This window comes from Capronia epimyces (genome assembly GCF_000585565.1).
Source record: "Capronia epimyces CBS 606.96 chromosome Unknown aczIQ-supercont1.2, whole genome shotgun sequence".
Lineage (NCBI taxonomy): Eukaryota > Fungi > Ascomycota > Eurotiomycetes > Chaetothyriales > Herpotrichiellaceae > Capronia > Capronia epimyces.
The window spans coordinates 159432-172291 of NW_006912905.1; the positions used below are offsets into that span (position 1 = coordinate 159432).

A 12860-nucleotide genomic window follows, 5' to 3' on the forward strand; every position below is an offset into this window, starting at 1 on the left:
AGGCTGGGTTCTTGCTTCCCGCGGTCCCAAGTGACCCCCATTTGAGGTCTGTCCCTGCGCCTATCTGCTGATTATATCGTAGTCCGTCATGAGTGGTCATCACAGTTAAAGCATCAAGCATCAAGCATCAAGCAGCACCACCCCACTGTAGACTCAGTTAGCACTGCTGTTCTCTTCCTGTGAGCCCGAGACCTCGACTTACTAGTTGAGCTACCAGGTCACTGGCAACGTCAAGAAACGGATATGGACTCGAGATCTCTTTTTCCACGTTCTTGTATCGTTTGCTGACTGGTTTCCAATACCCTTCGGACCCCTCCTCGTCCAGTCGATCCGAACTGGGATGACTGAGCTCTCCAAACCCGCTTGTTGGTCGGCTGGCGGACGGACTGGTAACCACACTGTTGTTGCTGGACGTCTTGCTCTTCTCCCGCTCTCTCTTGGCATCGTGCCAAACGACATTCTGGTATCCGTCACATTTGAAGTCGACCACATAAGTCCCACTCTCCAAAGTATACAACTGAATGTCTATGAACACCCACACCCCAATGTGCTCGCTGGGAATCTTCTTGTTCAGTGTTGACAGACTTTCCGGTCGGCTCATGGGCTGACCGGGTCCAGTGAACGCATCCTGATTCTGAGTGTTCCACTCCCCGGGTGACTTGACCTTGGAAGTTGACCCGTTTGAGATATGCACACCCAGCGCCTTTGCAATATCATCAGAAGCATAACCCCCCAGTTGCTCAATGTGTTTTTTCAGCTGGTCTTGTGCTTCCGCTGGTAAACTGACAGCAGAGCTGTGGGCCGAGAGTGATGGCGCTTCGCCGGGCATCAGCATCCCTTTCTTCAAGACTCGGGCCCGGATGTTCCAAGGGTCCCGCGGCACGTAGTAATGCTCATCTAGCCAAGAGTGCTTCTGTTGGAGGACGGCGTGGCGTTCCCCAGGCGCGAGTTCGGGAGGCGGCGCGGGAATGAGGTCCTTGTCGTCTTCACCGTCGGGCAGTGACTCCGGGAGCAGCCACGGATTGACTTCCCAATCAGCCCCCTGAGCTCGGAGCGCACCATAAAGACACTTCATCGCTTCATACGGTGCATTTCGAGACCGGATGCCGAACTGCCACTTTCGTGGCTTGGGCTTGGAGGCCGCGGGTCGTCTTTCATCTTGCGACATGCCCGTCAAGCCTTCGGGTCGGGACTGCGGATCTCGCAACACACTCATAGAAGTCACTGATCTGGAATGTGGCTTGAGTGCACGGGATGTCGCTTCTTGCTCTTCTTTGGATCGATAAATGGGGTTTCCATTTTCATCCTTGATTTCTTCCGGAATCGGGCTTTCGGCGTCGTCTTTCTCCTCCTGGGACGGATGCAGAATTGAGTCTGGGTCTTCGCCTCTGCTCTTCGCCTTTTCTCGGATTTGCATCAGTTCCTCGTGGACATGAGGAAGGGATGTGTTCAAGACGCGGACATTCGAGATCCTGGGCTTCTCTTCCTCTCGGAATGAAGGCGTCTCGGACAATGTGCGGCTTGATCGGTGGCCTTCCCCTCGTGTCGGCGTAAGCGGTTTCACATCGTCCTGGTATCTTCGACCCGCGGGCGGCGAACCAGGAAACCCAGGAAAGTTAGGTTCGACGGGTGGTGAAGAAGCCATGAACAACTCGAGCTCAGGATTTTCGGCTCGGTATTGTTGCGTGTCAATCATCAGTTGATTCTCCCTCACAATAAGATAGGCATCTTTGATGGCGCTTGGTTCATCTTTGCTAAGAGCGTCCTTGACATCTTCTCTGGCATAACCCATGGTCCGACCAAGCTTTCCAACGACCTGCTCATGGATCCTCTCGACGACCTCGGGCGGTTTCCCAGGCGCCAGTTGTCTAGGGTCGATTGCTTTACTGGGGTCAACTCCCGTGTCCAAAAATTCTTCGACCGGATCAACCAGATAAGCCGGGAGATCCTTGACAAACCATTCATCTTGTCGGATCTCGGGGATAGTGATACGGTGGACGGGATGCACCTGCAGACAACGTTTGATGAGGTTCACCGCACCCGGAGGCGTCTGCGACGGAATATGGAATGTCCCGGCCTGGATTTTCTTGAACAGTGCCGGGATAAATTCGTCATCAAAGGGAAGTCGGCCGACAAGGAAAACGTAGAGGATGACTCCGCAACTCCAAACGTCGACTTCCGGCCCAGCATACAACTTTCCGCCAATAACTTCGGGTGCAGCGTAGTTCGGGCTTCCACAGCTGGTCTTGAGGAAATTGCCATCGGTCATGATATTGCTTAGCCCAAAATCGGCAATCTTGACGTTCATGTTTTTATCAAGCAGAAGATTTTCCGGCTTCAAATCTCGGTGCACGATCTTGTGTCGATGGCAATATTCGACGGCGCAAATGATCTGTTGAAATAGCTTGCGGGCCTTGGCCTCTCCTAGCCGACCATGTTTGACGATGTAATCAAACAGTTCCATTGGCACATATTCCAGAACCATGTATATGTCCGTCTTGGTGGTGATCACCGTGTACAGTTTGATGATGTGCGGATGTCGCAGTAATTGCAGGTACTGAATCTCACGTTCGATGCGGCCGGCCATGTCTCGACTGATCAATTTGCGTCGATTGATGGTCTTCATTGCAACCTCTTGCCCGGTAACCTTATGCCTCGCCAGTTTGACTTTACCAAACGAGCCTTCACCGATGTTGCGGACAAAGCTGTACTGATGTAACCGATTCATGGATCGGATGGTGCCTGGAGAGTCTGCCACAGGCGTCTGACCGCTTCTCTGCCGCGAAGGAGGACAAGCGACCGCGGGTAAAGATGGTCTGGGCCGGGTGTGTTCATTTTGAGGAAGGGAGATGGAGAGTTCGTCGTCGTTGATGGCGGAGGCCATGTTGGGTGCGCGAGAGAAAGCAGACCGGGACGGCGGCGCCTCTTCCTAATGCGTCGGGGTGGAAAGAGAAAGGTAGTCAGAGTGGTTCAAGGACCCAAGGATATTCTTTCACCAGTAATCGCTGAATCGGTGGCTAAGGCTGAGCATGTCATGCGCGTCCCGATCGACGCACTTGGAAGCACATACACTGTGGCCAACCACAAGAAAGAGGATCTGACGGAGAGGGTGAGTCAGAGTAGAGTGGCTTGCAATATATAGCAAATCTCAACCAGGTCGAGAGCAAGGGAGGGGGGCATCGAGAGCAGAGCAGACCGAGTGATTGAAATGAATGATGAATGGCCCGTCTTGCTGTTCGTTGGGTTTCAGGTTGAGCAGCGCGGCGGGGGAGTTTCTGGGGGACTCGCACTGCCTAACGCTAAGCTGGATAACGCTGCTCGCTTGAGCTACTCGGTTGGGAACCATATCCAGCATCCTTCGTGCTCGGTAGTCCGTACATTTCATTACATACATGTACTCTGTATGCCACCCACTGATTCCTCGAGACCTGGCTCTGGTTCAGCCTCTCACGAGCCGAACCGTCGCTTTCGATCCAAGCCCAGTGATCCCGTCGAGACCAGGGACTGCATGGAACGGTTGTCTACTATTTGTTACCATGATACAAGCACCCTCTTCCGACCATCAATCCCCCCCATCTTCCAGCATGCATCGTCACTCAATTCTCTCGCATTGGGTACCGTTCATGTGCCTCACGGTTCAGCCTGCGAAACTCAGGTCAGGGATTGGTCTCTGTCCCGCCACTGAAATTGTTGAGCGACGTCCAAAGATCCTCTCCTCCTAAGTGGAAGAACCAATACTCTGCCATGTATTCTTCCTTGAACACCAGCCGTTCACTACCACACGTAGGGGCCGCACCCCCTGCTACCTCGACCCGATATACGTTCCATGACCTACCAGGACTCATCGAGTGAGTCCATTGAGCATTGATTGTAGGATCGTTTGGAGCCAGAACCGACTCGTACAAATGCGCTTCGAATGTGGCGACGTCGAAAAGAGTGACAATCGAGGTGTCGTTAATTGTTCCAATTGTCCCTAAGCTTCCTAAAGTATAGTTATTCCCATCTTGACTCCCGATCCCAACCGCATCTAGGCCTGGGATGACTGCGTGGAAAGCTGCTTCGTTCGGAAGATGAGCAACAAGAGGTGCCGCATCATAAAGCTGGGTAGACTGAGATTGGAGGATTGATGTTGCCTCTTCACCGCCGCCGTTGCAGACATAAATGTTGACACCGTTCGCTACTGCGAGATACTGCAGAGGTCTGCCCGCTGGTGGAGCTGCGAGCATATCCGTACCTAGGCCATGTCAGCAAACTACAGTGCCACTCGGTTGATGCTGATACGCACAAACCCCATTACCACTGCACGCTCTGCCACCTCTCAGAGGCACTGTCCAGCCAGCGGTAGAGACGTTGAGAGGAGGCGTGTCATCAACGCTATTGCGTCGACCAAGGCATCCAGCAGACTCGGTTTCTTCAAAGCAACTCATGAGTATGAGTGCACCCAACCACCAAGACGAAGCCACAACCACCGTCATAGATGGCCACGGCCACAACTCGGTGGGACAGTTGCGAAGAAGACGGATCAGAGTGTTCATGATTCTGCACGTGGACCGAAAAGCTCCCTGCCATAGTAATAGAGAAGAGGAGTAATGTATGAGCTCCTCTGTGCACAGAGCGAGGGGATCACTCTTTCCTCTCTTCCACGTATGACGCTAGCCTTGCCCTGGGCAACGAAGCAGTTTGCTCTCGCATTTGGGTGAACGGAAAAAAAATGAAATCCAGGTCGCCATCGGCAGGTATCCGGACTGGTGCCGGATGGGCACTGACAGGAGGACAATTCGATGCAGGTGCGAGAACTGGCTGCTTTCAGAACCACGGATCTCCATTTGAATATCCAGATAGTGAGTGGACACGGTCATTGTTCAATGCCTACCTAGCACTGCATACTCGGGCGTACAATTTTCCATGGTGGCCCAAACGCTTGCAACCATCCCAACGCCATGCTCAAATCAAAGAAATGTTGGTGTTACAACACAGTTGGTTGACCAGACTTGTCACCGAGGCTGCCCGGTGAAAATCGTGGTCACCAGAATCGTGGCGGCTCAGCCAAAGTTTTGTTCTCAATGTCCTTCTCCGCCCATGGCTTCCAGACGGTCTCTTCTCATACCTTCAAGAACACCTACAACGCCGCCGTTGCGCAGTCGCTCAAGAACCACATTCATGCCCTCTTTCCCGTTGACCAACGCGGACTTTGTCCGTTTCACACCTATGAGTTCAACAGTTCTCTGAATCCCTGCTGCGGACCACGCAGCGAAGAATCCTTGCTTGTGTGTTTCTTCCTCGGGAGTTTTAGAGTGTTCGTGTTTCTTCCGACCCAATATCTTGCCTTGGCCAAGCTGTGACACGAATGTAACCACGGTTTTGCATGAGGTTGTTTCCTTGATTCCCTGGGTTTCATCCGTGGACAGGTCTGGGGACGGGATTTCCGAGAGCGGTTGCCGTCGATAGCTTTGACGTTCGATAACACTGAGGATACCGGTCCACTCCATGTTCTTCGATTCGGTTTCCATCCAACCTTCCTTCAGGTCAATAGTACTTTTTTCGAGGATGTAGCTTTGACTGGAGCCACCGGGCCCGGTAAGGCCTCGGGGGAGGAACTTGAGAATGCCTGCAGGCACCTTTGACTTCTTGAGATGAAGTCTGACCGTATGAAGGCGTTGGGTCTCGGGATCGACATAGCGATCGATGACATCGGTGCTCAAGACATGTCTCGAATACGGGTTCGGATAGCGGAGAAAATAGGCCAAAGTGACGGCCGGGAATGTGTAATCGTAGCTGAAAGAACTCTCGTAGATTTTCATTCTGTCAACGACACAACCAGGGGGAAGTGGGGTTGGATGTTGAAGTCAAGTAGACGAAGGGAAGGATGCTTCTATAGAGTTGTGAGCGTGGTGAACTTGAATTGCCACCTGAGAACCCGCTGCTTGGCAAATATCGACGAAGTCACTTCCATATTAGGCGTCTGTCTGTAAGTGAATAGTTGCTGCTTTTACGTACTTAGTCCCAATGGGAACTTGTCGGCAGTCTTACCTAACCGGGTCTAACTACATGGTATTCAACCCCCCACGATAACATCTCAGATACTCCCTGTCCACAGTACTGAACTGAGTCACAGCAACCCCGAATGAAACTACATGTACATACCATTCGGCGAAGACGTCTGATACTATTGCATCTGCCTTTCTTCCATCTGTCCCTACTACTACTACTACTACTGTTACATTGACTCACTCCCACCCTGCGTGTGGTCTTGGCGCTTTACACCCTACCTACTACCTGCAGCGCTCACTCATCTCGACCTCTCTCCATCGGGTGTCTCGACTGAACAGGTGTTACGTTTTGTGCAGTCAAGTTTTGACCGTATTCACTCTATTCACTCTATTCACCTCAAGAACCAGCCCTTCATTCCTCCGGGGAAAGGACCAGCCCTCCCCTCATCCCTTTGGAGACCATCAGCTGCGATCATGGCTGCCCATCCGCCTGCAGACGAACCTGGGCAACCTCCCAAGCTCACCACCAACGCATTAGCAGAGATTGCACACCACCCGAGTGTTTCACAACGTATCACCCCTTTCGAAGTCTCGGGCGGAGTGGACGAGAATGGGAAACTACTCCCGGTGGATTACGACAAACTCACCAGGGAATTTGGGGCAAGGCTCATCACCCCACAACTCATAGAACGATTCGAGAAAGTCACAGGGAAAAGAGCACACAGGTTTATCCGAAGAGGGATCGTGTTTTCGCACCGAGAATTGGAGAAGATCTTGGACAGGTACGAGAAGGGTGAACCATTCTATCTTTATACCGGCCGAGGACCCAGCAGCGACAGCATGCATGTTGGGCATTCTGTCCCGTTCGAATTCACGAAATACCTCCAAGATACCTTCGACTGTCCGCTTGTCATCATGATGTCGGACGACGAAAAATTCATGCACTCAAAAAAGATCACGATCGAGGACACAAAACGCTTTGTTAAAGAAAATGCAAAAGATATTATCGCTATTGGCTTCGACCCTGCCAAAACCTTCATATTCTCCAATCTCAGGTACATAGGTGGCGCGTTCTTAGAGAATATTTGCGCCATGGCCTCGCGCATCACCCTCAACCAGATCAAAGGCACCTTCGGCTTTAACGATAGCAACAATGTCGGGGAATTTTTCTTCTGCGCCATTCAGTCCGCGGCCGCCTTTGCGACGTCGTTCCCTCATATCTTCGGGGACAACCCTTCGAAGGTGCGGACCATTCCGTGCCTCATTCCCTGCGCCATTGACCAGGACCCTTATTTCCGGCAATGTCGCGATAATGCCGAGCAGATGAAGTTCAAAAAGCCATCTTTGATCCATTCGATTTTCCTACCTGCACTACAGGGCCCCGGCTCCAAGATGTCAGCCAGTGTCGACTCGTCCGCCATCTTCCTGACCGACACGCCGAATCAGATCAAGAAGAAAATCAACCGCTTCGCATTCTCGGGGGGGCAGGATACAGCCGAGAAGCAACGGGAGCTAGGTGGAGACACGAAAGCGGATGTTCCATTCCAATACCTGACCTTCTTCTTGGAAGACGACGAGGAGCTCGCCCGGATCAAGAAGGCCTATGAATCTGGAGAAATGTTGACGGGCGAGATCAAGCAGATCTGTATCAAGGAGATGCAAGCCTATGTTGCCGACTTTCAGGCCAAGAGAGCACTTGTGACGGAGGAGGTGGTGGCAGACTACTTCAAGCAGAGGCCCCTCACATATAGGGGTTCGTGAAGCGTGCAATCAATCAAGCTGGAGGCCGACGAGCAATCAAGGTTAAAGATGGCACACTGAGTTCAGGGAGGGAGCTGCGAGTAAGATGCCCCTGAGGGTAGCTTCAAGCGTGGGTAGCGTTTAGCTTTTTCCTGCATTGGTAACGGAGTGCTAGCTAGGTACATAAACACTCGAGTAATTGCAGCCAGCCTCAGCCTCGCCCAGCAGAACGTATTATCGTTTCCCTTTCTGTCCAACCTGCTGTTTTGATTCTTTTCTTCTCCCTTTCACCCTCTCCCTTCTCCCTTCTCCCTTTCACTTTCAGTGTCGAGCCCGGCCTCAATCGAGGCGAATGCGGCGACGGGGAATTGGTTTCCCATCGGGGCCCCGTCTCGGCGGCACCAAGGGCCACAGGACGCCGGCGAGGGTGGGGCCTTCATCGACGTATTGCACGGCGGGCGCGACAGGCGGGTTGTTGGCCAGGAAGTCGACGAGAGCGGCGGGACGGCGGAACAGCACGCGGAAGCCACAGGCACTGGGGCCCCGCTCGCGGCGGACGACGGCGTCGGGCATCAGGCGAGCCAGCACGGCGTGTTCGAAGAGGGTGAACTGGGTTCCGTACGAGTGGCGCACGACGGCGGGCCAGTCGGCACGATCGAAGGTGGTCCAGTTCATGTTGGGGGATGGGACGGCGCGAGTGCGATCACGGGTTCTGTTTCGATTTTGCGTTCCGGTTCCGTTTCGATTGCGATTGCGATTGCGGTCGATGAGCAGGACGGCCAGAGCCAGTGGTGCGCGCAGGATAGATGTGCTCAGATAGTCGCCGTGCACGACGTTGAACGTGGCCAGGTGGACGCCCGCCCGGGCCAGTCGCGCGGCCATGTCTTCCAGCACGGCAAAGTCGCTGGGGATGTACTGTCGGTTGCGGTATTCCACGTGGCGCAGGTTCTGCACTTTCACGGCGTCCATGCTGCTCAACAGGGCATAGAAGTCGCGGGGGCTGTGGTTCATGAACCGCAGACAGAAGGTGGTCGAGCGGTAGAAATAGGGCGTGAATTCTTGGTTGATCTGGCGGCAGGTCAACAGGAGAGATTTGCGCGTCTTGCTGAATCCGTTGTAGTGTTGGGCTCGGTCGCGGTCTTGGTCGCCGTCGTGGTCGGCCATCTGCTCTAGAAGTTCGTACACCTGGATGCGGATCTCGGGCGCCATCGCGAGAAAGAAGGATGAGGGTGTGGTTGTCTCTGTCTCAGCCCCGGCCCCAGCCCCAGCCGCACCGCTGCGCTTCTTGCGCTCCGCCAAAACACGGCTCAGCCGCATCCTGGCGACACCAGTGGACGTCGATACAGTCGCGCAGGATAAAGGAGATGCCGAGAGACGCCGAGCGACGCCGAGAGATAAAAGGATAACTGGAATGCCACTGGTGTACGGGGACCAACAAACACGACACAAAGGTGATGCGAGGGTGAGGTGAGTAGAGCAGGGACAAGACGACATCAACTCACAGGGTCCGGCAGTAAACAAACAATCAGACACAAGGCCACAGCCTTCATGAGGAACTCTAGAAACTCTAGACAAGTGATGGCCCGTCACAGAGGCTGGTCAGTCCTGTTCAACTCAATGTATTTTCAGTCGCGGCGGAGTATGTACTCGTACACATCCCCCTAGAAAACGCCTTCCCATGCAAGTCGTCCTTTCTGGACAGTGTCCATGACCGTGACCATGCAGCTGTAGAAATGCCGAGCTTGAGCTGACCGAGCGCCCGAAAGAAGATTGTGACATAGTGCACCAGTGTGCCAACAAGCTGGTCGGTCGAGCATCAAACAACCCAAACACAAGAGACGCAAGGATGCCAAAAAAATCATGTCTCATCATATCGACTTCTGCTCTTCTTCCTTCAGTCCACCAAGGCGCAGAATATATCTCTCCGGTTGTAGCCCTTCATCTATACGGACTGGAAGTCCGCTCAGCATCTTTGCCATATTCTCTCCACCAGTCTCGATCCCAGTATCCGCTTCCGGCATGTTCTTCACCCATCTCCATTCTCCCGCGACGTTCCTGGCCCGGAGGACGAAAGGGCTGACCTTGCTTCTCATCTGGCGCCTGGCCCGAGTGTAGTCAATCATAGCCGGCGCCACGTTGCCAAGGGCTGGAGTTGTTTTGTTGACGGAATCCTTGCTGTGGAGCATATCCGCCTTGAGCGGACCGTGGTGGTACGTATCCAGGATTTAGAGGGCTAGGGCTCAAACTTCTATCATAAGCTTGTTGGTTCGGTGCTGTTGTTGGTCGGCCACTATATCCATAGTCGTTGTTTCCTCCGTAGCTTCGATTGTACATTTGTCGTTGCTCCTGGGATTGTGGCGGGCCACGTCTCCCATTGTTTTCACCGGGATACATCGGCGCGGGGTCCTGTTGCCCGTAGATGCTACCAGATTGAGAGACGGGTGGCTGCGACAGTTCCGACTGGTGCTTGAGCGATTCACTTGTGAAGGACTCATCGTCGTCGAAGGCCTTCTTGTCCTGAGAGTAAATGTTGGTTCCATCTCCTCGAGCGGTTGCACCCAATGCGTCGAGTTCGGTGGTGAGGGCGGCTTGAGACTTGATGAAGCTGCCTCGGTCATCGCGCATCGGCTGATACCTGACTTCGGGGTTCTTGGAAGCAATGGCGTAGATGGATGCGATGAGTACCAAAATCAACAAAACCGCGGCGAATATGACGTTGTACAAGGCGAAGATCACGCCCATAACGCCCGACACCATCTCCGGCTGGTTAAAAGCATCAGAGAAAACAAGGAGGAAGACGGCGTTGAGGAAGTTGACGGCAGCAATGGAGATGTTGAAGATGTTGGTCTTCTTGTCCATGAACGGTCGGAGGACACTGATCCCAATCAAAGCAACGCCCTCCACGATGAGCAACCCGACGGCCTGAGCAACTGGTGACTTCTGGGCGAAGGCAATGAAGATCGCCTTGGCTAAGATGTAAGCTAGCAGGGGGACGACAAAATAATAGGCGGTGGCGCGGTATTGGACATACAAGAAACCCCATTTGTTGAGGCTCTTGGGGTCCGAGTAGAGGATGTATGCCGGGTTCTTGTGCATGGCGACCGATCTCTTTGCCAGGGAGATGACCTTGAACGAGGCCCAAGCCAAGGCAGCAGCCATGGAGATGAAGACAATCAAGGCCAGGACAACTTCTGCGGCTGAATCTCGTTCCGTAAGTTCCCACAAGCACAAAATCGACATCTGCACAAAACCGAGGAGAACCTGGAGCAGTTAGTGACCAGGTCTGATCAAGCACGGTAGTCATAGCTTACCAATCGGAACAAAATCCCCTTGATAACAATCTTCCAACCATTCCGGAACTCCAGAAATCTCTCGGATCTCATCCAGCCAGCGCGGGCGAAACCGTCGAGTAAAAGCTTGGTCAAGGCAACCAAGACAGCGATCAAGAACAAAATGAAGACGAAGAAGATCAGACCGGTCATGAAAATATTGGTCTGCTCGATTCCTGCCCTAAAACCGACTCTATCGATTCCGCGAACGATCTTAACGTCGGAAACGGTGGTAGAGCTGGACGAATCGTCTCTCCTGGCGAGAGCTCGGATGCCCTGCACAGCGTACGCGGTCATCGCTGTAATGGAGCGCTTGATGGCACGCTTTTGCACTTGGACCGAATAGGTGTTCAGAGTGGAAAGATAGGTTGTGGGAGTGCCTCCGGTCGCTCGCTGATACCAGGTCGCAATCGACTGCAGGAATCCGACACGGATGATACCCATGCTCCATTGGAAGTTCTGCGTCCATGATTGCACAATAGGAGGCATAGTCACCGAGGTCATGCCGATGATAGCTTGAGCTTGGAAGAAGCCGAATAGCGAGACCGCATTTGCTGCGACGTGGGAAGCAGTATTGGGGTGGCCGAGACCTGAGGTCACACCTGCAGCTAGAAGACCTAGGCCGGCAATAACGGCTGTGGCCCAGCCTACGGCTGGATGGTAGACGCTCTTTGTGTTGGAGAGGTCGGCTTCCATACAAGCTATGACTTCGTTGTCATCGAGTGACGTGACGTAGACTCGGACGACGCCGTCCAGGTCCGGGACAGTGTAAGCAATGCCGGGGACATTTTTGGCAACATCCTTAGGTATATCAACGTTTGTCTCGATGTTGATGTTTCCTGTTTTCAGTGGACAAAACCCAGAGAGGTTCATCTCGCAAGGGTTCAGCGTCCTATTGAGAATTGTGAAGCCGTAAGCGAAAATTTCCAACTGCGCCGTGACATTCCCAACGAGAGATGATACTCCATTGATGTTCAGAGCAAGACTGTTATTTTTCGGGGTGTAAGCGACGTTGAATAGCGTGGCAGTGAAGTTGGACCCGCTCTTGCAGGAGTTGAGTGAGCTGGACTCAATGACACTGTCGGCGAGGGCCAAAGGCGAGAGGAGTATGGCAGCGAAGAGGGTGAGGATGTAAGAAAAGGATGTTTGTGGCCGCATGATGAGTTGTCGCTGGTAGCGATGGCGCTGCCGGACGCGTGCTGTGGTTATTCAAGGGGGGCTGCGGTGCAGCAAAGGAGCGCCAACGAGGCCGACGATTCGATCCAGCAACCGACGGTCAGAGGATGAAGATGGTAATGTCGGGCGTGAAATGTGATCAGTACGAGAGGCGGATTCTCGAGTTAATCAAAGAGCGGTGATGGTCGATTGTGTCATTGACTCCGATCGCAGGTGGTTGGTGAGGAAAAACCGGACTGGGACTGGAACGAGCGGCAATTACAGAATGCAAGGAAACGATGGTGGTGGTTCGAAGAGCGATGAGTCTGCCGGGCCACGAGGCGGCCGTTGATTGATGCGTACAGAGTACAGTCCAGATGGAGCAGAGTAGCGAACGTGAAGGTGAACAAGTGAGTGAGTCGTGGTCGGTGGGTGAAAGGGAGAGTGTCGAGGGATGTACGACGTGTGTTTGAGGGGGGTGACGGAGGCTGGAACAAAGAAGAGACAGATGCAGACGCAGATGCAGATGGGTGGACGAGGGAGACGGCAGACGGGGGGAGGCTCCTTGGCCGGGGAGAGTGGTTAGGCTTGGGAGGCCAGGCGCCTTTGCGGTTGGTGGTTGGTGGTTGGTGGACGGGTGAGAGGC

The 12860-nt window shown here is 53.5% G+C and overlaps 5 protein-coding genes across 5 annotated transcripts; 1 reads left to right on the plus strand and 4 right to left on the minus strand.

The window, feature by feature from the left end:
- Window positions 1-157: 157 nt before the first annotated feature.
- A1O3_01882 (CAMK/CAMKL/AMPK protein kinase) lies at window positions 158-2884 on the minus strand (the record flags this gene model as incomplete). Its single annotated transcript, XM_007732025.1, has 1 exon — window positions 158-2884. The coding sequence occupies one exon, from the start codon at window positions 2882-2884 to the stop codon at window positions 158-160; it is 2727 nt and encodes a 908-aa protein (XP_007730215.1).
- Window positions 2885-5060: 2176 nt separating this feature from the next.
- Window positions 5061-5801, minus strand: A1O3_01883 (uncharacterized protein; the record flags this gene model as incomplete). Its single annotated transcript, XM_007732026.1, has 1 exon — window positions 5061-5801. One exon carries the CDS (start codon window positions 5799-5801, stop codon window positions 5061-5063), a length of 741 nt encoding a protein of 246 aa, XP_007730216.1.
- A 663-nt stretch (window positions 5802-6464) lies between these two features.
- A1O3_01884 (tryptophanyl-tRNA synthetase) lies at window positions 6465-7751 on the plus strand (the record flags this gene model as incomplete). Its single annotated transcript, XM_007732027.1, has 1 exon — window positions 6465-7751. One exon carries the CDS (start codon window positions 6465-6467, stop codon window positions 7749-7751), a length of 1287 nt encoding a protein of 428 aa, XP_007730217.1.
- A 318-nt stretch (window positions 7752-8069) lies between these two features.
- Window positions 8070-9047, minus strand: A1O3_01885 (uncharacterized protein; the record flags this gene model as incomplete). Its single annotated transcript, XM_007732028.1, has 1 exon — window positions 8070-9047. One exon carries the CDS (start codon window positions 9045-9047, stop codon window positions 8070-8072), a length of 978 nt encoding a protein of 325 aa, XP_007730218.1.
- A 798-nt stretch (window positions 9048-9845) lies between these two features.
- On the minus strand, window positions 9846-12217 carry A1O3_01886 (uncharacterized protein; the record flags this gene model as incomplete). The annotated part of the gene is made up of 2 exons (XM_007732029.1): window positions 9846-10991; window positions 11042-12217. The coding sequence occupies 2 exons, from the start codon at window positions 12215-12217 to the stop codon at window positions 9846-9848; spliced, it is 2322 nt and encodes a 773-aa protein (XP_007730219.1).
- Between the last annotated feature and the right edge of the window lie 643 nt (window positions 12218-12860).